General features: G+C 39.7%; 1 protein-coding gene across 1 annotated transcript in view; it reads right to left on the reverse strand.

Annotated features, from left to right (window-relative positions):
- pth1r (parathyroid hormone 1 receptor) overlaps positions 1-22,304 on the reverse strand; it is a 36,505-nt gene extending 14,201 nt beyond the window's left edge. Inside the window, exons 1-2 of the mRNA XM_030364450.1 lie at positions 21,130-22,304; positions 2,641-2,743 (exon numbers count right to left, since the gene is read on the reverse strand). Coding sequence (XP_030220310.1) covers positions 2,641-2,743; positions 21,130-21,198 — 172 coding nt within the window. The 5' untranslated portion in view covers positions 21,199-22,304. The remainder of the gene's footprint in view (positions 1-2,640; positions 2,744-21,129) is intronic.
- Positions 22,305-26,032: the final 3,728 nt, after the last annotated feature.

Raw genomic sequence — 26,032 nt, forward strand, 5'->3', positions numbered from 1 at the left:
CTTGAAACAAGCAAAGAATAACATTTAAAAATTGGAAATTTAAAAACTGTGGAAGTAGTAAGGACCACAAGTTTGTAGATAAGAAAGAAAGAAAGAAAGAAAGAAAGAAAGAAAGAAAGAAAGAAAGAAAGAAAGAAAGAAAGAAAGAAAGAAAGAAAGAATAATAAAGCCTAAGACTTAAAAGAGTTGAGCGCTAACTGTGGCACTCAGCCAATACTCAAAGGGGGTTTTGGCAGTTTGCACCTTTCCTTTCCTTGGCTGTGTTTGTCTGTCTAAATAAAGGAACGCTACAACGAATAAACTATCTTATTGAATTGAATAATATAATAATAATGAATAATTAGTTGTTCCTCTTTGATTGACTAGTGACTAGTTGCAATTACCTATAAGGCATGATATAAGTCAATATCAATGAGTTGGTAGTCTCGCAAAGCCAGACCAAACAACAGCAAGTAGAATGGTCTGGAACCAGGCTATTTAGAGCCGTCTATCCGGGGGGAAACTGGGCTGGCCTGTTTTTATTTCTTTAAACCAATCACAATCGTCTAGGGCGGGGCTAACCCCGGGAAGCAGCAGCGGTGTCCATCCGAAATAGTGCAAGAACATCTTTCTTCCTCAGCAAATGCTGAAAGCAAATCTTTGCAATTTTCGACGGAAAGAGCCAAACATGCTAGCTTTACAGCGCCGTCAAAGTCCTCTTCAAAACTCGCCATACTGCGTAGTTTCCGAGTTTGAGGGGGAGCACAATACGGGAAAGCCAGCAACAGGAAGGGGAGGAGTAGCGATGGAATCCAACGCAAGCGCTATAGACGCTGTCCATTTCCGCTCAGCCAGACTAATGAGTTGGTTGATTGGCTGATTGATCGTGTGATTGCTTGGTGTTTACAGGCTGAGACTACTAGTAGCCTTCAGGGCTGTGCCACGGTTCTACGTGTGCTGGTGCATGTTAACACTAAGGCTGGTAAGGATTTGAACATGATTGAAATATACAGCACAGGCAATGCACACGATGACCTTCTCATCCTGAAAGACGGAGAAAACCTTTTTTGAAATGTGGCTTTGAGGGCACACAAAAAAACAACATCATTGGCTACAAAAAATGAAAACGGCTCCAAATGAACCCTTTAAATCAACCAATGGTTTGGTTGATGTTAGTTTTTCCCAGACAAAATGCCCTCATTAGCATGGCTTATTTACACATGTTCACTTCTTTAACGGGGCTGCGATTGGAAAGACGTGTGCAATCTTCCAAATGGGGTCATCAAAGCGCCACCAGATAAAGGCTAGGTCACATCAGCTCCGCCGGCGTCATCAGGTATGTGGGTCAGGCACTGTGGCCAGCGCAGCAGCACACAACCCCTTGAAACACGCTCTTTACGCAACAAGCTTGAGCAATTTTCCCCTTAACATGATTCCCCTATGGGCGCATTACAGTTCCTACTCAGTGCGTCGTTGGATTAAGTGTGAAAATGTTTGCCAACTGAGGAAAAAAGAAACCTGTGTAAACCCCGTCTGAAATGCTGGGAAATACTAGCAATGCTGCACAGATGCTAATCCAATGTTTAGCAATAATAAAACCAACTACAGCGTGGATTCTGGATAAATAGGGACACTGGCCTGGGTGACTTGGGAATTGAACGGGTGGGTTACGTCCAACACATAGAAACCCTCTAAATCCCAAGCCGGGAGCTGGGAATGAGCTGGCAGGTACTGGGTAGCTGTGTGACGTGTCAGGCTGCATTAGACATGACGATTGTCAGAGAGGGAAACTAGCCTCTCATTTTATAAAGGCCTGATGTGTAGCCGGTGCCCTGTGTTGTGTAAGTGTCCTTGGCTGTTGGGATCAATGTGGCGTGAGAAACAACATGCTTCTTGTTTTCCCTGTCACATGCAGACAAGCCATCTTTTAAAGGCACAATGGTATTAGTTTGGTTTAATGTTTTACATTAAACATCCCGACACATGGAAATACTGTGTGAGATACAGCACGAGACAGCATAACTAATGGTGGCAATGAATAACACTCTATGTGATTTATTTGATTATTATGATTTGTTTGTAGAGAGGGAGGGGGAGGGGGGTAGTTCGAGTCTCTGACTTCAATTTTACAGAACCACAAGTTTCTGTAGAGAAATGATTGGTATGCAGATGGGATCTGAAATTTCAGTTTCTGAGCAACTGAATGGTAAAATGACTGCCACCAACTTTTCTTTGAGTCAACACAAAATTATGCATTTAGAGTCCCATAAGTGAACCGATACAGCCAGAATACATATCGCCTTTCTTACTCTGTTAAAAAAACCAAAATTAAGACAAAAGGAAATGGACCCCTGTGTTGATCTGATCAGGATCACTTGTTGAACCTCACGGATGTGCAGTCTAAAACATAACAGCTTGCCCCTGATTTGGGTCGATTCGCCTGTCCATCTTATAGAACTCTGTTAACTAAACAGTAATATACTCTCAGTGGTGCCATTTACTACACACAACAAACGACAGTGCCTGTCTTACGATACTGACAATGCTCCAACAACCATTTATTCAACCATTGGCTGACATCTTTCCAGTGAAAAAAGGTTTTACATCAAACATGCAAGCAAAAAGATAAAGATCATAATGTTGTCGCTTTTCCTTACTCACCTGGAAAGATTTGCTTTGAAATGATGTTTCCCTCGCACATACGCTTGGCTTTGAACAAGAGGCCTATCTGTTCATCTTTGGTGAGCACGTCATCTGCATACACCTGCATAGAAGAAGGACATAAAGGTAGGTGTACAGGTGAACAGTCAAGTGGACCGGTAGAGGAGCCCCGCAGTTACCATCGAGGTCCCATCTGTGTGACCTCATCTATGTGACCTCTTTGAGGAACTCTCATGAAATCGTATACTATCATGTCATCGAGAACCCCTGTTCACTTAACAAACATATTGCCCTTTGTTCCTACCTATTAACAATGAGCAATACGTTAATGCGGTGTGAATATTGCGCTGTACTGCATGCGAACCCATCTGGGATCCAGCATAAAGGTTACCACATCACTCTCCCCGACCCAAATGAGCATCTGCACATTAGTTGACCGCCGTTGTTCTCCACATGTGATTGTCTGAAGCCCAGCTGGTTCCCAACCCCCCTCCCTCCTTCCTTCCTGGGCTCTTCTTATCTCCAACACAAATAAAAGAGAAAAACAAGTGTTGTTTTGTAAAAGGGCAGAGGCGGTGAATTTGCAGGAGGCTAGATGGTGGCCCCTTGACAACCTGATAGATTAGCAGCGGAGGTGGAGAGGATACTTTTTATCAGCCTCCGCTCGAGAGCAGGGGTCAATCCACCCCGCTGAATGGTGTCGACGGGCCACCAAAGTGATAGGTGGGTGTAAAACAAGAACTGCAAAATAACCTGTAACTCTCCATTCCAAATGCTAATTTAGCCCAGTAGGTTAGAGTTAGGATAGAACCTTTCAATGTTTTTTGCGTCCTATTTTTGTTCCTGTATTAACAAGCCATCAAGCAAGAGGTAAAGAAGTTGTGCCATATTCCTGTCCTTGGGTCAACAGTATCCATTCCACCTGGTGTTGGTAGACACAGCTGGTATTCCTGTGATTCTATCTGCTGCAGTCAGTATGATTTAGCCACTAATCTGACGTGACGTCTGAACACAAGAAAATACATTATACATACACTTTCCTCTGACACCTTGTGTTTTCCTTCTGCGTTTTGGAGAGCGCAATAATAGCACAGGTGTGGTTTTCCATTGAAGGAAACATTTTGCCATCTAATAGATGACTTTGGCCAACTTACTGTTTTCTCTGAGGTCACCTTCATTTGGGACATGTATGAGTGTATTGGAAATGACAACAGTCATCCTGGGTATTGGAGCACATAAATATAGTGAGCAAAGTGTGGAAGTGAAAAAAAATAAAGCTCAGGCAGCTCGCAAATCATTTGGATGTAGTATTGGGCTCATGTTTTTTATTATGTATGTTTTACTGAAGTAAATCAGTATTATATCGTACTTACAACTCCCAGTACCGGGAAACTCTATACATTTAGCATTTGAATATCATTAGAGCAGTTGCTCATACACAGAAAACGACTGCATGAAAAGAGAAAACCCTCTCTTTCTTGAATATAGATGTATCCATGATAAACCAGTGACACTTTGAATACTAAAGAAACATTTAGATTAAACGTAGAATTTGTTCAAGGTAGAACTCAAAATGTATCACGCTCAAGTTATTAGTCATATATCTCTGCGGTAAGTTGCCATCTACCTAAAATGCAAATGGACAGCCGTTGAAAATAATCAAATACCAAATCCTGGTATAAATGGAAAAGGTGGAAAAGTGGGGATATTCAAAAATAATATTTGGTCAGCATACAGTGTTTTATGTCCAGAATTTTCCCATGAAAACCCTAAATAGGAAATAAAGGAATCAGAAGACAGTATGTGTTTGCTTGGGCCTTGCGACTTAAGGCTCACCTACGTGCATAAACTGTTTTATACAAAACAATGATCACAAACAAACTGTTTGCTGTTGCCCCTTATCAATCGGGTACCAGTGCCAATTAATTAGCAGGAACATAACCCTTGGTGGAAATTAATGCTTAAAAGAAACTGATTAGCGTCTTGTGGGTCTTCCTAATTTGAGGATGCTAATTTAGCTAATAAGACACTCGAATCATCAAATTGCACATGCAGGCGATGAGGGAAAGGCGTTAAGCTCAACTTGTTATTGGATTTACATTCAACTTTTTTTAGCCACTGCCATCTGGCCCAGATTAACCGGTTCTTAACAGTAATTTCCAGACAGATTCCGCCTAGATTTCATATGCAGTCTAGTATATATGTATATAGGCCTATATATGTTCCTATATGATTTGGAATGAGACCATACGTAAGTTTCTGAATGTTCAAATTTTACAGTTTGTCTTTTTATAAAAATACACATTGTTGATAACACAAGGATATATTTTCTTACTTCAAATTGAAACCGTAAATACCAAGCTCTCGTAGAGGTTTGTGTGCTTAAAACCACAATATCTCGATCCATCAATATTTTTTTTTCACATTCAGGCTTGAAATAAGGATGTCCATTTTGAGAGCTGAATGGAGTTACAGAATGAGACATTTTGGGCTTCACACTGTAAACAACCACAGAGGGAACAACCTCGGACCACAGTGGAACAGGGATAGATACAACCTGTTTACTGTGCTAACCATGCCAATACAGGATATTCATCTGAGACCTCCCCAGGACGCTTTTTATACCTGAAGCACACGTTTTAGACAAGTATTCGTGTGTCAGATGACAGGCTGTTGTTAAAGAGAGAAGTATAAAGAGTACATTTCACTGTGAATGTACTGTGTGTGTGCGTCAGTCTTGTGCAAACCAAGTAGAATGTTGCATAAATATATTGCACAAATAGGTTGAATATTTTGTTCCCCCCTTTAGGAATATGAAATAAACACTTAAATGTCTACTAGTAGAGAATACAGTCCTCCCTAGAAGAACAGAGCACTGCCATTTTTAGTAGGCAGATTTATTCAGTTAAAAACTTACTCTAAACAAATATGTTCATAACTCTGTTCTGCTAGTCCACTAGTGAGGACTGTATTCTCTTCTGGTAGACAGTAACATGTCCACTAACATTTAAATGCTGATCTAATAAGAGATGAAAAGGTAAATATGTATTTGGAAAGTTGGAAATACAGCCATTTCTCACATGTACCAAGTCCACCAAGCATAAGCACTCTGATAATTAGTCAAAGAAACACAGGTTTGTTTTTTCTTCTCATCTAACAGAAACAAACAGGGAATTTTAAAAAGATACCAAAAAAATTATAATTTTCCATTTTTAATAAGGAAAATCATGGTAAATAACTGTGTCTAGTGATTATTCCAGAAATCTATTCCTCCTGCCCTGGCTTGTGGCCAAACCACCAGAGCAAACACAACTCTCACAGGGCGAAACATAGACATTCTTATTTACAGCATTTCATTTTCAATACAGTATTCCTTTTGTTTAATACTTTTGAGTGTGTGCCAGTGTGTAAATTAGAAAAATACACACCATATAAATATGTGTGTTTTCATCACTGGGCCGTGGAATACAAACTGCAGTTGAAAAAACCACAGGTTTCTGTTTGTCTATCAGTTAATGACTTAAACTGAAACTCTCTTCAAGGATATATGAAGACCAATATGGAGCTTACTGTATCTAGGCTGCTGTGTCAAGGTAACGATAAACCCCTTGGAATATAAAGTTAGAACTTAACTTAAGAAATAAAACGGATATGACTCGTGTTTCCCCCATCCCTGAGACCACAGTAGCAGACGCTGTATATACGCCTCTCTCTGATGACGAGGTAGCCAATGCTACGGTAACAATCATTTTCACATCCTTTTTTATTTCACACTCCTATATTTATACTGTATGTATATCACACTTTTTGCCACTTCTACATGCCCCCTACTTTCCCACCCTGCGTAGGCTGCAGTCAAAAAAGAGATATAATATTTTCTATTCAGTGCATTTAAAAACATTGTGATCGAATTCAAAATGTCTGTGCGTATCGTCAAATGACATGCACTCACTATTTTAAATTCTTAAATAAATAAACTGCAATGTGGCCTGCTTAAAAATAAAAAGGCAAATCTGAGTTGGGGGACATAATTTGGACCGTTTCCTACAAACAGTCCTAATTATAGACAGCATGATTTTTGTGGTGGACCAGATCACTTTCTGAAACAATGCCGTGTATCGAAGTGGAGAAGACACAAAGTCAAGGCCTCATCATTTTACTTTAGCATGCTCAAATGTACCATGTACCACTCACAAATAATGTTCATTGTTTTTTCACTGATATTTGATATACTCCTTTGTTGCTACACATTTGATTGCCATAGTTATGAATAATTAAGCGATTACCGGAGGAAAAAGGAGACATGTATGAAAGACTAGACAACCACAAAACATTACACTCGCAGTCAAAGTGACCAAATACGCAGAACAGACAATTGCTTGAGGCCCCGGGCAAGAGAACCTATAATTCAGTGGACCCACAGGGTCGAGTCATCTCAAAGCCAATGCATCTCAAATTCAGGGAAGGCCTCTCTTTTATGGCCTCTTGTCCGTTTTAGGAGAACAGAGGCGAAACCATAGCACTGCAACTAAGATACTTGTTAGAGACTAGTTTGTTTCATATCACATCCCCACAACCAAATAGTTGCTTATTGGACTAATCATCGATATCAGAGGAGCACTACATAACATGTTGTTAGAATCAAAGTAGAAAAAAAGTTATTAAAAAGTAAAGCTGCACTATGTACACTTTTCCATTAGCAGCCTCTAGTGGCTTGCATGGTTGCTGCAGCTATAGTTATATCATTATCCGATGAGAGTGGCTGTCATCTTGACTCAATGATGGGCGAGTTTTATTATATGGAAACGTTCTATTTCAGATATTTTTTTATTGGAGTAAATAGCTGCAATATAAAAGTACCTTAGTGCAGCTTTAAATATTGCAATGTTCAAAATTGAGATAGCAAACTATGAGTTGTTTGCTCAGTTTGCTATCTAAACTTTGAACAAACTATAGCCGATTTGGTTGAAGAATAATAATCAAATAGTATTCAACCCCATTGTTGTATTTCACAGGCTGAATCCGAATGTCCATGCTGGGTACGAATAATTTCAAACGTCTCATTCAATCTTTAATCCAATATTTTGCAAAATGGGCCTGTGGTTACTTAATCTGAGTTTAAGGTTGCATAATGGCAGTAAAAGAGAGGGAAGGAAAGTTGAAAATGGCCTCAGATTTCCCCACAACCATTTAGCATATCAATAGGATTTAGGTGAAATTCCTTAATACACAATACAATGTATCTAAACGTTTTGCGCCTCAGGGAATAGTTTACTAGAAAAACATGGGTCATTAAGGGATAAGCAAGTCTCAAAGTACTATATTACTACCTCCACCAGAAGGAAAGGGGGGAAGACTGTGTGTGTGTGTGTGTGTTTTTGACGCACAAATTCTATGACGTAGTTAGTGTTTTGACATGATGTGTATATCCACATTAAAACGCCTGATCATGACCTTGCTAGTGTTTTCATTGGAGCCATACATCTCATTCATTTTCTCGATCACTTACGCATCATCGGATATAAAGCTCCTCTTGTTAGTTGATCCATTGCTGCTGTGTGCATATCTACGATTCTCGGGTAAACGCCGACATAAAGTGAGACTTTCCTTTCCAGATCACACCTCATCACATGGATGATAAATAATATACCGATAATATTGACTCTGGTCTCTGTAAGCGCCTCTATTATGGGAGTACAGATGTGTGTTTGTTTTATGTACTTGTTTTGGTCATTTGCCATTCTTTGCACCATAAACCAACATTGACTTCCTTGTCGTTGGCACGTTATCAAAATTGGGATCCCATGGGCTTCTCAGACTTTCCTCAGCGTTTTTATTTTAAAAGTAGGGGGATCTAGAAAATTATAACTTTGCTGAATCTCGTTTTTAATGGCCTGTCCACTATTTGGAAAAAAAAACATGAATATGTTACTTTTGACATATTGCACCACATGAATGTTTTAGCGGATGAGGTTCCTGGATATTATAAACTCTATGAGTCAGTGCCACTCCTTTTCAACTGTGCAATTTGCATTTGACGATAAAAACCACAAACCACAAGACTTGGTTGTCCTTTGGAAATACTCGCAGACCACATTCTGACTTAAAGCAGCATTCAGTTCCTAATTATACCCTCTGTTCATAAGGGTAAAGAACAGCACTTTTGTTCTTGATGGAAACATTGTGTGATCCATCAGAACGAGTGTGTGTATATCGCAGGGGCCTCAACCGGTTACACTGTTGCTCTCACTAATTGAGGATTGAGCACTTTTCCTACCACCAAGTTATATAAATGATTTACCAAAGTAATGCAAGGACAACAGATTCATCTTACACCCAACGTTTAGTAACTACTAGTGGTCGTTTATACAACATAACACCCGTTTCCATTGTTTGTCGTGATGTATCAGTAACACACATGTATTGTATAACATCTTAATGGATCTAACACAAATGCTTATATTCATAAACAGACTATTTTGCATGACACTGGTTTACATTTAAGTGTATTGCATAGACCACTAACCCTTGACAAAGGGAGTGGTCTTTTAATGGATACATCAAGATAATCTAGATTATGGATTAAAAATGTATGTTCCAGACAGTGAGAGCTATCTATTTTAGGAGACACCAGCTTGTGGAATTATATCATAGTGATGATACATAAGATTGTAGCACAGAGTGGTCCTCTAAATAGCAGTGGACAACCACAAACTCTCCACTTCCTGATGTAATGCCTTCAGTCTGTTCTCCACACAAACATGATTTAAACATGTTGATGTTGAAGTTTTTAACACATAGACCAGCCCTTTGATTTGTAGTCAAGAATTGCAGATCCTCTGTATTCCCAATTGCATTGGACCTTCTTGAGGTGGGTAATGTTATGACTGACTTGTTTCTGTCTAAAGTATTAATACTGTGACAATTTCATCACCCCCATCATATCTCTGCAGATCGCCGTGACCTCCTCCTGGAAAATATGCCTCCCACATTTAAGGTCTACTAACCACCTGCTGCCCTAAAAACTACAATATTTAGGGCAGCAGGTGGTTATTTAATTGGTTTCTGAGCCCATGCAGAACCAAACCATGGTTGTGTGTTCCTATCCGAAGGTTTGGCAGCTTTTTATAAATGTTTTCCAGGAATGAGGTACAGCTTTAACATGCTGTTTGTACATTAACTGGTTATCTCCTGTAGCTGTTGTTATCCTTGGCTACTTAAGCCTCCTTGTAGCCAGGGCTTACCCACCAGCAGCGGTCACACCTGACCATATTAAACTTCCATAAGCCAAACCCCTGAGTTTATTCCATCACGTCTGGGTGGGCTTCCCAAGATACTGCCTCTGTTAGCAGTTTAACTGTGCTGGTGTATTATCATAAAGGTTACAGCATTTAGTGTGAATGCAGCAGCACTATGAGCAGGTATAAATGATAAACAACACTTGGATATGTCAAATAGGTCATTTGACATTGTCCATTGCCAAATAGCGTTAAAGGGCAACTCAGCGCTACAACCTTAAAAACAGTTCAACGCCTCAACAAATGCTTGTCATTGCAAATAGCTGTTTCGGATTAACTCAGTAAGTCACGTGTTTCTTGCACTTCCTATTCATTCAAGAAAGTAACAAAAGGCAACACCAGGCCACAAAGACCTCCATGTCTCTCCTGTGGCAACCTGAGCAAAATTTAGGCTATAGTCATCAATTCATAACCTTGACTTTTTACGGTACAATGAAAGTTATTCAATGTTTTTTAGTAAGAAATACAGGGTGAAACTACAGCAAGCATAGTTCTAGAGGTATTTTAGCACTTCAGGTATGTTGAGCAGCTTAATAAGGTACGGTGAAACACGGTCACATGCATGTACCCAAACGCTCCCTTCCCCACTGTCCACCAAGGGCACTGAGGCCTGCAGAGACAGAGGCACCGCTTGTTTGAGTCCCTTAATTGCTACTGCTTTCCTATAGAACATCTCTAAATCAGAGAATAATCAGGCATCATTTAATCATCTGAGGTGTCTCTCATTGTCGGCAAACATCCTCCCTCTTGATTTGGCTATTAATGAGCCAGCTGGTCTTGAATCCTGCCAGGTGTTAGAGGTTAATTAATTAGAGGGAAGAGGACCATTGTAAATTAGGGCTCGGTGAGGCGAGGACACTTTAAGTATACTCAGTAGAGGTTAGCCTGGCATGGCAAGATCAAACTAAAATGCAAATGCCCTGGTAAAGCATGTGTTGTTGTGTAATAGGATGTAATAGGATAAAATACACTGATATAAATTAGAAACACATTGTCGTTGTATACATACTTAATATTTAATACTCGTAAGACTTCTCGAACTGAAATACAAACATCACACAAACCCAGTGAAAGACATTTGCAAATGAGCCAAAATGACTATTATTATTATTATGACGTGTGATATAACCGTGAAACGTATCTCTGGGGGCATTCAATGTGTAAACTGGCGCCAATTTCTGTTAGTATGAGGGCAACAGCCTCTCCAGCCCAGTGGACGATAACATCCTAAAGTGGCCTTGTGCAGTACTTTAGAGCTTATTGAGGGCTCTTCTTGACAGCTATTTTTGATCTACCATTAGCCTCCAGGGATCTCAGTGCAACGTAATGCCAAATAAAATCACCTCGATGCCCTGTGAACACCACGCTTTATCTTTACACGTCATGCTGCTCCCCTGAAATAATAAAACATTTATTGTACTGCTTACTTGGTGTAGTGGCATATCTATCCCATTACGCAGATCTTTCTGCAGTCCATGGCTGAGCCTGTTGCTTTAGATGGTAGACTGGCCACAATGAAAACCTCGCCTGGAAGGGATTTTCTTCTTGTATATATCCAGGTTTAAACTTTACCCTAACTTAAAAACAAGATTGGGAAGGATTTGCTGAAGCACACATATAAATTCCAGCAAGTACCTGCAATATGTGTTATTCTATTTTGTCATTATTGTTGTTTTTTCGATGCCGTGTAGTCTGAAAGCATTTACAGACGTTTATGCATTAACTGTTAGAACTATTATATGTTCTTGTATCTCTTTACAAGATTATTGCAGTCTTTATTTCTGGCGTTAAGAAAAAATGAAAAATTTTCTCCATTGTTATATTTCAGCTGCCAAGCTTGCAACTAAAAGGAGAAAATAAGATGACAAAAGCACATGACACTTATTTTGGCTTCTCTGCATAACGTGAGAGCTATTACCTATTACATATGTTTTTGAAAAATACTTTTTGAATATGATGATTACTTGGAAGACTCTTTATGGTTTTCCAATGGCAGTTCAATGTTAGGGTTTTTTCTTAATTAATCAGCATTTCATTCATAAATCGTGAGACACGGTATTTCAGTGCAGGTAGCTCTGCAGAATCAGTGACGGGTAATGCTATTACTTGATTGTGTGCTTGTTGTTGAATATTTTTTTCTAAATAAATATACTGCACTTTCTTTGCAGTGTGCTCATGTTGAAGCCTAAATCACGGTCTGCTGCCCGCATAGTGGTATGTGTTAGCCTTGCAACAAACAATGGAAACGGGTTCTTTGTAAGACAAAGCGCTGTAAAGTACAGTGTTTAGTCCACTTCCCCCAAAATATGTGTTGGGCCATCGACTGTATAAAATAGGTCTTGTCTGTACACCCTAACTGACAGAGCTGTGGCTGGAAAGATGTCATTATAATGACAGAAATATGTATCTCAATCTGTCAAAGGATGTTGATTTAATGACAGAGATTTCCAGTTAATGAGAAAAATGTATCACTATGACGTTTATCCCTTTTTGCAGTGTTCTATTAATGTGCAACTTGAACAATTAAATACCCAAAACCTGAAAACTAAAGCCATGCTTTCATCCTGAAACCCCCCGACTGTTTTATTATTAACTAAGTACTGTTCATCAAAAGTAATTTCCCTTGTGTACTTGGTATAGGGTGCATGGTGCTAAACAAACTTCAAGCTGTTTTTTTCTTAACATCTCTTTTTTTTAGCCTTGCCGAAAGCCTTATTTTGTATTGATCCTTTGAAGTAGGGCTTGAAAGGGATTTGAAATGGCTTCGAAATTGCTGAACCACAAAATTGAGAGTTAGAAAGAGTTCTATACTTCGCAGATTTATTTTGCCTTAAAGAGCAAGTCAACCCGCTGTTTCAGCTGGAACAAACTCTCCACCCAATGCAAAAATTTTATTGGCGGGAGAGTCCTGGGAAGTTCTGGGAAGGGTTGGCGTTATGACCCAAGGCAACTTTGTGATACTTTTTAGTACCGTCGTTGGGAATGAGTGTTATACTGAGTGACGTTGCATATGAAATGCGCCACACACTGTGGCATTATAGTGAGAAGCTCAACCCTCAAAACCGACACTCATTCCTAAAAAAGTTTCAGGATTACTTCAGCTGTATGGAAGTAGAAGTGATAACAGATGTGGTGACATATTAAATCAAAAAAGATATGGTCACCATTTACACAGTAAAATAAAATGGGTTCATTATGATTTTGCAAACAATGGATCATATACTTTGGTCCAAGGAATCAGGGTCTAAATCATTTGAGACAATTATTATTTAAAAATATATACAAATATACAAAATACATATACAAATCGCCAAGCCCCACAATGAAGTGTTAATAAATCAACAACCTTGCAGCCACCCATAGCGTTTCAGTGCTCTGCTGATGAATAGCATCCAGCTAAGGAAGTCAACCTTGTTATCTCAATTTGCATTGGCTTCGATCCGGCCTGATCTGCACTGAGAGGAATTCATACTCTTTGCTGGAAAATCGGAAAGCTGTGAACTGAACACGTACAAACCACTAAAGCCCCAGAGGTTTGCAATGAAGCTCATAGAGGAACCTTTTTAAAGTGCACTCCCGTCTCAGCCATAACCCCAGCGAGCCAGCGAGATCTCCACTGAAAAAATGGACCTGCATCCCTTAAATCACCTAAACGCCTGTCCGGATATGTGGAGCTGCGAGGCTGATCTCAGCTATAGAGAGCCTTCATTTTCTCTTTTCTATCCATAAAGACATAAAGATAAAGATACTTTCAATTTACTGCATTGTCAGATAAGGCAAAGAAATGCAGACCTTCAGTTTGTCCTGTGTATAAACCTCAAACCCTTCTGCAACAGTGGAGAGGGGCGGGGGCAGGAGTGGCTTCTGTCAATGGGCAAAGCAAGCTCCCTGGCTGAGAATTTTTACACGTCAACGCTATTGAGGTAATATGGGATTCCAGGAATTTTGCCCACAAGGAATGCAGTGCCAACGCGTTCATTCAGCTGGTAAGTGGTGAAAAAAGGATGGATTGAGCAGGACAAGACCATAGTCAGGGCAATCAAAATAATCCCAGCGTCCTTCCATTGTCTTAATTGTTATAGTGCTTCTGTCAAACGTAGGCTTTCTTCAATTCCAGATCTGAAAAAGATAAGTTATTACAAATAGAAGATACACATAGCTCATTTGTGGATCTTGGTCTGAAGTGTTTGCCTCGTAACTTAAAATATCACTCTTTTCATTTCTAATGCGAGTCAACAAGAACAGCAATGGCCCCACATTTGTGGTTGTATCGGGGACGGAGTTCTGCTTTAACGTAGTAAAACCAGTAAAATAAATATTGCAGTCTTGGCCCATTATTATTATGACAGAACACATTCTGTCAAAGTTTATGTTCTGAAGAAGCCTGCTGCCAAAAAGTATTATTATTAATAGGTACAAATGAGCAGGCAAAGTAGATTATTCTTGAGTGAGTAATGTCCAAATGAGCAATATATTCACAATTAAAAAGGTAATTACGTTATGGTAAATGATATCCTTTTTATTATTTTTCCATTTGATCCCATCCTCTTCAAACATGTATGTTTTCTTTTTTCCCCGTCTGTATGTTCATTAGCTTTTGCTTCAGCAGAAGATGCACAGCAAGCTAAGGAGGGTTTTCAACAGCAGAGACAATGATATCATTCAGACATTTGGCGTCCATGGGCTAATGTCTTCAGTGAGGTGTTAAAGTGGCATTGAGTTACTCACACTCTAGCATTCTTCAAGTGGAAAAGGGAAAAAATGGAGGAGGTCATGGGAAGTCAAGAAAACAAGCCTTTTCCTGAGTCAAACACAGCCATGGTCTAGCCTTAGCATGGCAATGAAACCCAACACTCTGCTGTCAACATATACAAGCTACCGGACTTGCTCAAGAGCCATCTCAGGGCCCAGCACTGCCACTAAACGCAGCAGATTGTGTTATATAACAGGAAGAAAGAAAAAGATAAAGACAAAAAACTTTAAATAAATATTTTCTTTACAAAAATTAGACATAAATATTTGTCTAAATTAATAAAAAATCCACTCAACTCAAATAAATGTAAAATTACCAAAGCGTGTGCCAGTGCTTAATAAAATAAAAAGTAAAGGGCAATGTAGTGTTGTAGGATGTTTATCACAAAATAAGGTCAAGCAACCAATGATGACAGCCGGTATGGGGCTTTATACAGGAAAGTGACCGTACCCCATGCTTTTTTAAAGTTCAAAGCATGGGGTATGGTCATTTATTTACAGTCATGGTTTGTTGTAACTCTGCCAACCACATGGAAAGCATGGCATATTAAATTGGGTGGATCCCATGTCCATTCATGTAGGCTTGATGGAATACTCCCTCATGAATTCTCATGCTGCGAACCCTCCTTTCTATTTCCATTCATCAGTGGGTGACAAGAACTGAGAACTGTCATGCAAGACTTGTTCTTCAATACTCCACAATGCATTTTGGTGTCCTTAAATGGCTGACAGAATGGATGTTGATTCCTATAGACAACTGTCAAAACCACTAGTAAGCCATAAGAAGCCCTGAAGTGTTCCCTTAATACTCCAACACGACCAAACAATACCACAGAGTGAGTGAATGAATACAGCTAAAGGGGATTCAAATGATGCTTCAAATCTTACAGTACAAAACTGTACAGAGCACAGAGCACAGAGAAAAACAACAAACAGAACTAACAAAAGTTAGTCCCTTGGCTGAGATTACTTCGGCATGGGTCAACGGGAGGGGAATTCCTTTGAACAACATTTCAGTTGTGTTTTGATCCTGTAACCATGGTAAACAATTATGCTTATTAGCAATCAGCGGTTAATTAATTGGCAGCCTTTCAAACTAAATGCATTAGAGGATAAAAGAGGATGAAATGGGTTTATATTTTTTCATTCAGGATCACCCGTGTCATGTAATGTAGGACGGACCACAGTTAATCCTGGTCTCCTCAAATGGCCTGGCGTTGACACAGGTCAGTGCTCTGATGTTAATGTGCCCAGTGCGACTCTCAAAAAGGCGCATTTGGAGTATTTATAACATAGCTTTTTCTTATCACACACACGGGCATGAATTATGGATTAGCGTTGGCTATCTCGTCTTATTCCCTGGCCTGCTCTTGTGTTACTCTTCGATTTGCCTGTCCCAAACAGGGTTGATAGTGTGCTGAGCCTGCCAATGTTTTCACTAAACAAGGAGAACTTCAATCACCCGGCCGGAGCCACAATAGGAGAAACGCAGTGAGTCGTTCAGGATACTGTTTGATACTGTCAACCAGCGACGCACGAGAAGAAATGTGTTCATCATATCCTGGGGGTAAACTTAATTATCTCATTATCACGTGAGGAGGTGAGTGTGAGAGCTTCACATCCCCAGGCCCGCACAGCCATTTATGTCTCTCCTACATCTCCATGGGTTGGTGATGTCACTGGAGAGTGACTGGACAACGACAGTGCTTTAGATTCAGTACTGTGGGAATGCCACACTCACACAGCAGTCCCTCACTGGCTGCTCGTTATTCAGTCCTCAGCCCTGACCTGTACATCTATCTGACTAGGAAATCAACTTCATCCAACCAATTTACTATAGCTTTAATAGCATTGCCGTACTAGTATTGTCTGTCTGGTGAACGGCAAAAACATCTTCCTGTGCGGTGCAATAGACTCCTATTATTGTCTTAAAGCATGAAACCATTCTCATTTTAAAACATACCATCACGTATAGAGACCTGAGGCAGATTTGACAGGTAATTCTCTGCATCACTTGAAAAGCTGCTTTAGGAAGGGCGTAGACGGCGGACTTAAGGATAGATTGTTTTAATCAAAGGTAAAGGTGGCTTTGGGACAACGACACTGAATCATTTTGATCCTGTGTTTTGGAGATTAGTGCTGGGAGTTCCCTGAGCCCTGGGTGCTGGCTAAATAGCAGTCCACTCTACACCTCTTTCTCATCCTCATTCAGAATTATAACTGTAGGTATCTCTCTCCATAGCAGAGCGTCACTTAACATTTAATAATTATAAGTAAAGGGTCTCTTCCGTACCTAAGCAAAGCAATACATTTGCTATTTTTCTTTCTTCTTTCTTTTTATTTATTATACAGGAAAGTATTAGATATAACAAAGTTACAATATAAAACGGGCCTGTCTCAGTAAAATAGCTGATTTCCAGCAGGTTCCTGTTCTGCAGCACATATAACATACAGGGACAAGGCACATCGCACGTCACATATACATACAACACATAACAGGGACATAGCACATATAAGTCAGTGTTTGCAAGTGTATGTGTTGAGGAGTAACAATTTATATGCTTTTTTGAACTGTGTGATGGATTGTAAGGATGGATGGATTTTGTGAGCAGTAGTAAATCTGCAACCCTGTTGCAGAATCGCAATAGTTTGCTGTTCTTGCTCCCCAATGGTGGAATGAGCTGTCCCTGACAACAGGGCTTCAGATACCCTACACGTCTGCTGTAACAGTCTGAGAACTCATCTGTTCAGAATTGATCTTGGCCAATGAAAAAAGAAAATATAATATAATAAATATAAATATCAAAATAAATATAATAATAAAACTCTCATTTTTAAAACGTAGCACTTGATGCAGTTTGCTTATTATATCAATTGAATGTGCTTGCATTATTCTTGCAATCTCTGGGTTTAATCTTCATGGTTAAAGGGACTTATTGTAAGTCAAAAATTACATTACTATATACTATAAAATATATTCTTTGAACCCAGCATGAACTGAATTTTGTCCGTGCAAACAACTGCCATCAATGCAACCATACATGATGAACCCACATTCGAGTTAGGTCTGAGAGTACACTGCTATTACACTGTCGTAATTATCTTGGAATGATAACGCAAGCATTTATTGGCATCATTATAATTACAGGAGACAAATACCATGCCCACAAAAAGTAGATCTGCCCGCATGTTGTGTATGATTGACAAAATATCTACGTCAAAGCAAAACATCCAGTGTCTGTGAAACCTTGCTGAATGTGAAAATGCTATTAAGGAAAAACCCTGAAACCTTATAATTAGGGGCACACATAAGAGAAACATACTAGTATTGGTCACACACAGTGTTTGCCACAAGTTAATTTGATCGATTACTCTTAAAACCAAGGGACCATACAATTAATGCAAGCCACAATCAATACAACCCACTGCACATCCATCCATTCTTTATCGACGTACATAAAATAAATGGCAGAGTATTTATGGAATCACTATGAAAAGGTAATGCAATTCCAAATAACAAACTAGCTCCAGTAACAAAACACCTGGACCAGTACGCTACGGTACTGCAGGTGGTACAAGGGATGTTATTCTTGATGGTTGAGGGCATACGGCCAACATTTAAATACAATGTCATTCAAAAAATATAGAAGTGAATAAGCTGTTATGGATTTATTATTCATTAATCGTGTCACACAAGCATAAAGGGGTACCGAAAGGTCTTCATTAAAATTGTCATTAGAGGTGAGACCCCACTGGCCTAGACCACAAAGCATCACCCCTGGGATGGCTTACATTACTCAAATGGGAAAGCAATAAGCAACGGTTTCCTCTGTGTTTGGTATACGGCAGATAAGGAACCAGTGGAATATAGGAAGGAGCACAAGCAAGTGTACCAGTCATGCAAGTCACAGCTAACATTCTCAAGGGCTGCTAAATTTATGAGGAAATCAAGGGGATAAATAAGAGTTATGCAAAACGCAATCATGTTTTGTTTATGGGAATTCTAACTTTCCAGAGCAGTCGATATATATGTGGTTGAGTGATCATGGCATATAAGACGTGCGCGACACGTGTATATATATATATATATATATATATATATATATATAGAGCAAATCACCAATGACTTATCCTCTTGTATTCATACATGAGGGTTAGCATTAGTGTAAGATGCTTGTGGACACTGATGGTTAAGGGCATACGGCCTACATTTAAATACAATGTCATTCAAATTGTTAATGTGAATAAGCTGTTATGGATTTATTATTCATCATTAATTTAATAGTGTCACACAAGCATAACCATATCCACATGTTAATGATGGGTGGAGATCGGACTGAGATGTTGAAATGCAGCTGGGCCAGGGGAAGTGGGGTCACACGCTGCAATTTTGTGTTATTTCCATTAAAAAAATAAACTTGAAGAAAATGGCTTGCCCTATAATTTTCCAGCTTTGGAAGACAGTTAACTTGGTTTGTCCAAGGTCCAAGTCAATAAAACCTTAACCCATAGAACAGTTGTTTTTTTATAAAACATTCTGCCTGATTCTGTCAACACTCATTGAATATTCCTATGCTGGTTCTCGTATGAAGAGTAAAAATGTATAACAAAATAAACACATACTACAAATACTATCACCACTCATATCGTTAAGAGGAGGGTGATGATTAAGAAGATGATGATGATGATGATGATTATGATGATGATGATGATGCTGCTGATGAGAGAAGACAAAGTCTTAGAGCAAGATGAAGAAGAAAAAAGTGGGAGTAGCAGCAACAACGTGTGAAGAATCAAGAATGAATACAGCATCCCGGTCCGTACAACCCTAGCTCCTCACACTCTTGATCTAGAAGTACAGATACCACTATTTATTGACCTTACCTAGTGAGAGTGCAAACACACACACACACACACACACACACACACACACACACACACACACACACACACACACACACACACACACACACACACACACACACACACACACACGGTAAACATGGTGCACGAATCACAAGTCCAAGAATGTACAAATTATAGGATATGCTAACCAACTTTCCTGAGCAGCCATATTCCATTAAATAAATGCCATAATAATAGAGAGCGGGACTTTGTTTAGTCAAGAATACCAAAAACAGCTCCAGGGAATTTGTCTGGGAATTGCTTATTTGTGAAACAATAGTGATAGATATCACAATGCCGGCTATCAGTCAACCCCGAGAATTACCCACTAAAAAAACAAACACATAAACACATGTATTTATATTCATAGCAAACACCAATCTTGCGTGAGACTTTGACTTGAATACTTGAAGTAGCGATGCAAAAGTTTCTCGTATGGTCGGGCCATGTACAGTGATGTCCTTTGTCGGCATTGTGTATGGGTGTTGGGGACTGCTCAACTAAACAAACCAAACACTGAACTACTAAAAACAGATCAAGCGTATGAACAAACACAGCCTTCAACATGTGAATGTTGAATCGGCTATAAATACACAGCTAGGGCCATAATTGTTTTCCTCTGCCATCCAAACCAATGTGCCTATGAGCCTAGAGGTCCATTGCGGCACACTGATGGACCACATCATGGGGAAACGGCTCTGTGCCTCAGAGCTTGGGAGCACTGCCTGTTGAATGCAGAGAGCCTGATCCAAAACACACACAACCATTGGGGCGCTGCTCTCGCTCTTTCTGGCTGCTCGAAAACGATAGTGTGTGCAGAGCAGGAGCAGCCTTGTGGATGATGCTACCAATGTGACACACGGCGTGGATAAAATATTAATAAAGGTGAGAAGGAGGTGGGGCTCGGAAGATCCAACATGTTCACGTTTTGTTCACTTTGAATGATGAGGCTGCAGTGTGTGTGTGTGTGTGTGTGTGTGTGTGTGTGTGTGTGTGTGTGTGTGTGTGTGTGTGTGTGTGTGTGTGTGTGTGTGTGTGTGTGTGTGTGTGTGTGTGTGTGTGTGAGTGAGTGTGTGTTTGAGTGTGTTTCATGGGAAAGCATGCATTTACACACATCATCCGGCTAATTGTTTGGGTTATGTATAGTAATGCACTCTCTCCAGGGAACAAGAGGGGGACAGTAACAGTATAGTAGTACCTTAAGTTTCATTGATGATGCTGTGTGAATCAATCTAGAAGACCACAGGGTCAGAGTGTAAGCAAACTGGGACCATGCATAGACTATAGCTGTGGGGAGCCTGAATGCGATATCAATATTTGGCAATATAACAGATCTTCTTCATAGTATTCGTGTGTTGGCAGCAATACACACAGGACTTGAACATTGTACATAATAAACCTTGTGACTCCATGTACACAATCAATAATGCATGATAATAACATATTGACAATAATGCCCAGCATTAAGCAAATAATTGCATTTTCCACCCTTTCACCAACATTTTTTTTATCAATATGCAAGGACATTACTTACCAGACACATACTGCCGAGTAGTGAGATGAGCAGAAAGTCCAAATTGTGGAGCAGGAGATTGGATCCCATGCCTGACTTGAGGCTCTACTGTGAACTCCAACAGTCGATTCAGGGCTCAAAACAAACGGCGATGGTGGCGAGATCAAAACGAATGAATCTACTTAACTATCTTCAGACTGGCACGAGGCATGTCCCCTGCATCTGGCCTCTTGATGCCGATAGTGGCTTGTGAAATCATAACTCTATAATCTCTACTTTGGCCCTCAAATTTCCCCCCTCTAATCTATACCCTCAGATTGTGCTCACTCTATTTCTCTGCATCTGTCTCTTTTTTTCTTCTTCTGAAATTACATCCACATGTCAGAACTATTTATGTCGCTCTCGGTCTGCGGTGGGAAGTTCAAATGATTCTTTGTAGGGGGAAAAAACAGCGCTGTATTTTTAGGGCTTTTAAATTTCCCCTCGGTCTAACTTAAACACTTCAGTATGGAGCCTCGTTGTGTGCCATATCCCAGCCTTTAGCTCCGAAATGACTTTTTTTTGTCCAAATGTTGTGTCAATGCTGCTGGGAAATAAAACGCCATCACTCCATCACGGATCGGAGACAGGAGTCCATACGGTTCATGTCCTCATCAGCGATGGGATGGACTATTTAGCAGCAAGTTGTTGAACAGAGTCTCATATGCTGCAGATAGTAACAAATAAGAAGTGGAAATGTGGAGAACACATAACACGTTGTTCTAGTAGAAACCTGAATGAATCAGAAACGTTGGGACTATGGCACTCTCAGTTCGTCCTGGTCAACTCAAGACATTTACTTTGCCCACGGCTCGCTTTGTGGTATCTCAGAGCATCGTGAAGTTAGCGTATTAAACAGCTTTTGGCAGGACAACAACAAAGTTTACACTTCGCTACACAACGTAGGCTATGAACCCTCCGAGTCACACTCACTGTTTATTCATACTGCTGAAGCTAACGCAGGGAGTCCGGAATACGGCCAGATTAGATTTAAGAATCACTACTTACTATTAAGGGTAGCCAAATATACCTTGAAGCACAAAAAAAAGCTACTTCACAAACGAGTCCTATTCCTGTGCAGAGCTTATTGGAAGTTAACTTAAGTTAGTTGAGGAGAGAAAGCGTCTCCAGATGTGGACGGCAGCGGCTCGTGCTCCCTTCTGACCGCGCGGGTGGAAAAGGGGAGGAAGGAGACAGGTAGGGTGGAGCGTAGGGCTCCGATTGGTCTACACCCTCTTACGTTGGATTAAACCACGAGTCGAAATGACATATTTTCTCTCCCCCCCCCCCCCAAAAACAAACTTTACATTCAAAATTTCGCAGGGGCTTTGCTTGCCAAACCTTTTTAACAACATGTCAGATTTGCATCTGGCTGGCACAAATGCGTAGGACAGATTGGATCTCTAAACACAGCAGTCCTCTATTTGGTTGTCGCCATATTCTTACGAATGCATGCTTTAAAATAATGCTGGAAACATTTAAAATCGGTATAATGCACCGACTAAGGCAATAACTGATCGATGTATCCCTTTTCTCCTTAGACTATGGCAAAACTAAGATAATTACATTAAACAAGTTGAAACTCCACCTTTTCAAAGGAATATATTGAAAAAAGTAACTCACACAGCTGTTGGGACCTGGGCAATGGGCATAGGCATGCTAATCCAAAGTATCAACTGTAATATGCAACTGAGTGGAATGCAATGGATATAACAATAACAATAATGCTATTTCATCAATCACTGCTGGAAATTGGGTTTTTGCAACATAATGACAAGGGCATTCAAATAAAGATGTTTGAAAGATTTCGGAAAACAATATAAAGATGTGTTCACTGGCTGAATTGATATTGATTATTCACATCTAACAAGCATCCAATCTATAGGACAGATCACTTCAGGCTCTATGACCTCTTAGCAAATGCTGAAAAAAGCAATGTTGCATCATTCAGAGGCAGAGCAATGGGGTAACAGTACAATAATATTAGTACAATTATAACGGTGATTCTTTAACCAAAATATGTATGTGTGGGTTTTGTATGCATATCTGTATGCATGAATGTTTATGTATGTATGCATGTATGCATGCATGTATGTATGCATGTATGTATGCATGTATGCATGTATGTATGCATGTATGTATGTATGTATGTATGTATGTATGTATGTATGTGTGTGTGTGTGTGTGTGTGTGTGTGTGTGTGTGTGTGTGTGTGTGTGTGTGTGTGTGTGTGTGCGTGCGTGCGTGCGTGCGTGAGTGCGTGTGTATGTTTGTGTGTATGTTTGTATCAACTTATGTACAAATGTGTTTCAGTTTTTATTATTTTTCTTTCAACAAGTTGCTATTTTTATTGTATTTCTAGGTTTTATCTCAGTTCTGTTTGGTTTCAATTTTTATGTTAAGGGGTTCCTTGTCGTTTTTATTATAGTTTTAGTTGAAAAGATCTCATTCTATAAGTTTTATTACTATCCCTTTTTTAATTAAGGATTAAATAATTAATTAATTAATAAGTTAGAAAATATTAAAACACCAAAGTGCCGATACACAATTACGAATACAGAGCAATACCAATTAGTAGAAAATAAGAGATTGAATTAGAAACAAGCCACAAGCATATACCACAATAGATTGTAAATTCAAGTGCACACTTATATTTAGTTTCCATTCAACTATTTCAAGAATTAATACTTTTTTGGAATGACTATAAAAAACGCTGAGTTGTGCATTACTGGATATATCAACATACTTACTGATGCTAATGGTTACATTGGGATTTATAAATTGTGGCCATTAGTATTAACAGAAAGCAAAAATAATGCTGTCAACAGACGGATACAATTCCCTCCACAAATGCTTGGGATCCTCAGTATTGACCTGAGTCGTGGCTGTGTGCCCATTATTTACAGCAAGATAGCTCCTGTTTCTCTAAATGAAGAGGTTATGGGTGACTCCGACCTTAGAGCAGAGCTGCTACCGCAGAGAGCCATGTCTGACAGTGTATGTTGCTCATCTGTGGTCGAAGGCGGTGAACTTCCTGAACGTTGTCGAACGGGGCACGTCTGAATCTGTAAACCCCGAGAATTCAGCTGTTGAGCCTTGCTGAGATATGAACAGACCTTGGTGCTAGTGGACTTCTGTTTTCCAGACTGCATACATACAGAAGGGTATAAGTTCTGTATTAGGTTTGACACATTATTCACTTTCTCTGTTGTGTGGTTGGTGGTAGAAGTTGGGAGATTAAAAAGTCAGGACAAATTAACAATGTCCATGTAGCCATAACTGAGTTTGCTTGCTGTACTGTTGGCTAGTGTGTTCATAACAGGATTTATAAAAAGGGTAGGGTTAGGGGCTTTCTTTCTGGAAAATATTGATTGGTGTAGCTTAAATAGTTGACCAACAGGGATCTTTAGAGTATACAGTATGTGCTATTGCCTTAGAAATTGGACAATTTCACGTTGCATGAGGGAAGCAAATTGTATTGAACTGCACAAGGAGTAACAAATACACAAAACACCAAACTTAACAGACTTCTAAAACAGCGTCTTTTATCACTTACTTTCTTACTAACTTAGTGAGATGCTCGTTTACTTTGTACAACTGCCTTTGCAGCCCATTGTGACAGACTGCTGATTTACATTGAGCCAACATATCTATAATACATGCGAAAGGAGGGGGCTTCAATTCCAGAGCGATCGCCCACCATATGTTTCTGACACATGGAGAGTAAATGCTTGGCAATTTTTAGAAGAAAAGGGAAGAAAGGACGTCACCATAACGTCAAAGTCCTCCTTTTGTGTTGTCAAAACAGCATGGACGATGTCATTTCAAATCACATTGTAACGTGTCCCCTTTGTGCTTCCTCGTGTTTTCTAACCTGTGCCCAGGCAACTAAAGGCTAAAGATGTACAATCTCTTAAAAGATAACAAAAGTTAAAACAATGAGGGCTGGAGAGCCTGCTGGTACGATTTCACTCAGTTAGCTTTGAGATTCATGGAAGATCTTACCGATAAAAGTTATGGGTTGTTATGCAATATTGTATCTTAGTGGGCACGACAAAAATCATTTATACAGTGGTTTTATGAAAGACCTAAAGTCCTTTGAACGACAATCAATGGAAAAACATGAACCAATTACATTTCTTAGTCTGATTTCTCACCTTACTATACCTTCTGCCTTTCAACAACTGACATCATGAAAGAACCACCTTTCAACCTGTCACATCCTTTTATCTAATCTCCCAATGTCCCTGTTTCCCGGGGAGAGGGAAAATGAACCATATGTGTCCGTGTGTATGAAACAGTGGGACTCAAACAGCATGATGAGTGTCAATGACAACGTGTTGCATGTGTTGGACAACGCATCGCTTGAGTCTCAGCAGGCTATCAGAATACTGTGGAGCACACTGTTTAGCAGGGAGTTAAATCTTTTTAAGATGTATGAGTATTATGTCTGTCTGTCTTTCCTTCCATCCGTCTGTCTTTCTATCCATCCTCCAAAGATGAAGTCATTGTAAGTCACAGCATTGCAACACAATTATATGAAATGATAGGTAGTGATATCCCTTTTTCCCTGTTCTTGGTCCTATGACCCAGGTCAGGAGCCTTTCCATCCTATTGGTCATAGAACCGCTGTGCTTCTGATGATTCACCTCCTTCTGCAATGATTAGCATCCACCTCAAGTCTGCACGCACCTGCTGAATGTCAGAGCTACTAATGGACGCGCAGCAGTTTGATTCAAATGGATTCAGTTAGAATACAGTGGCTGTTATGCCCCTGTAGCGATATTTATACTGTTTATTATTATACATTTTTCAGGCGCGACAAGTTTAGTCATCAATGCAACACCATCAACATAAAAAAACCTCAATCCATATGTTCTCAACG

This window comes from Gadus morhua, chromosome 8, assembly GCF_902167405.1.
Source record: "Gadus morhua chromosome 8, gadMor3.0, whole genome shotgun sequence".
NCBI classification, from domain to species: Eukaryota; Metazoa; Chordata; class Actinopteri; order Gadiformes; family Gadidae; genus Gadus; species Gadus morhua.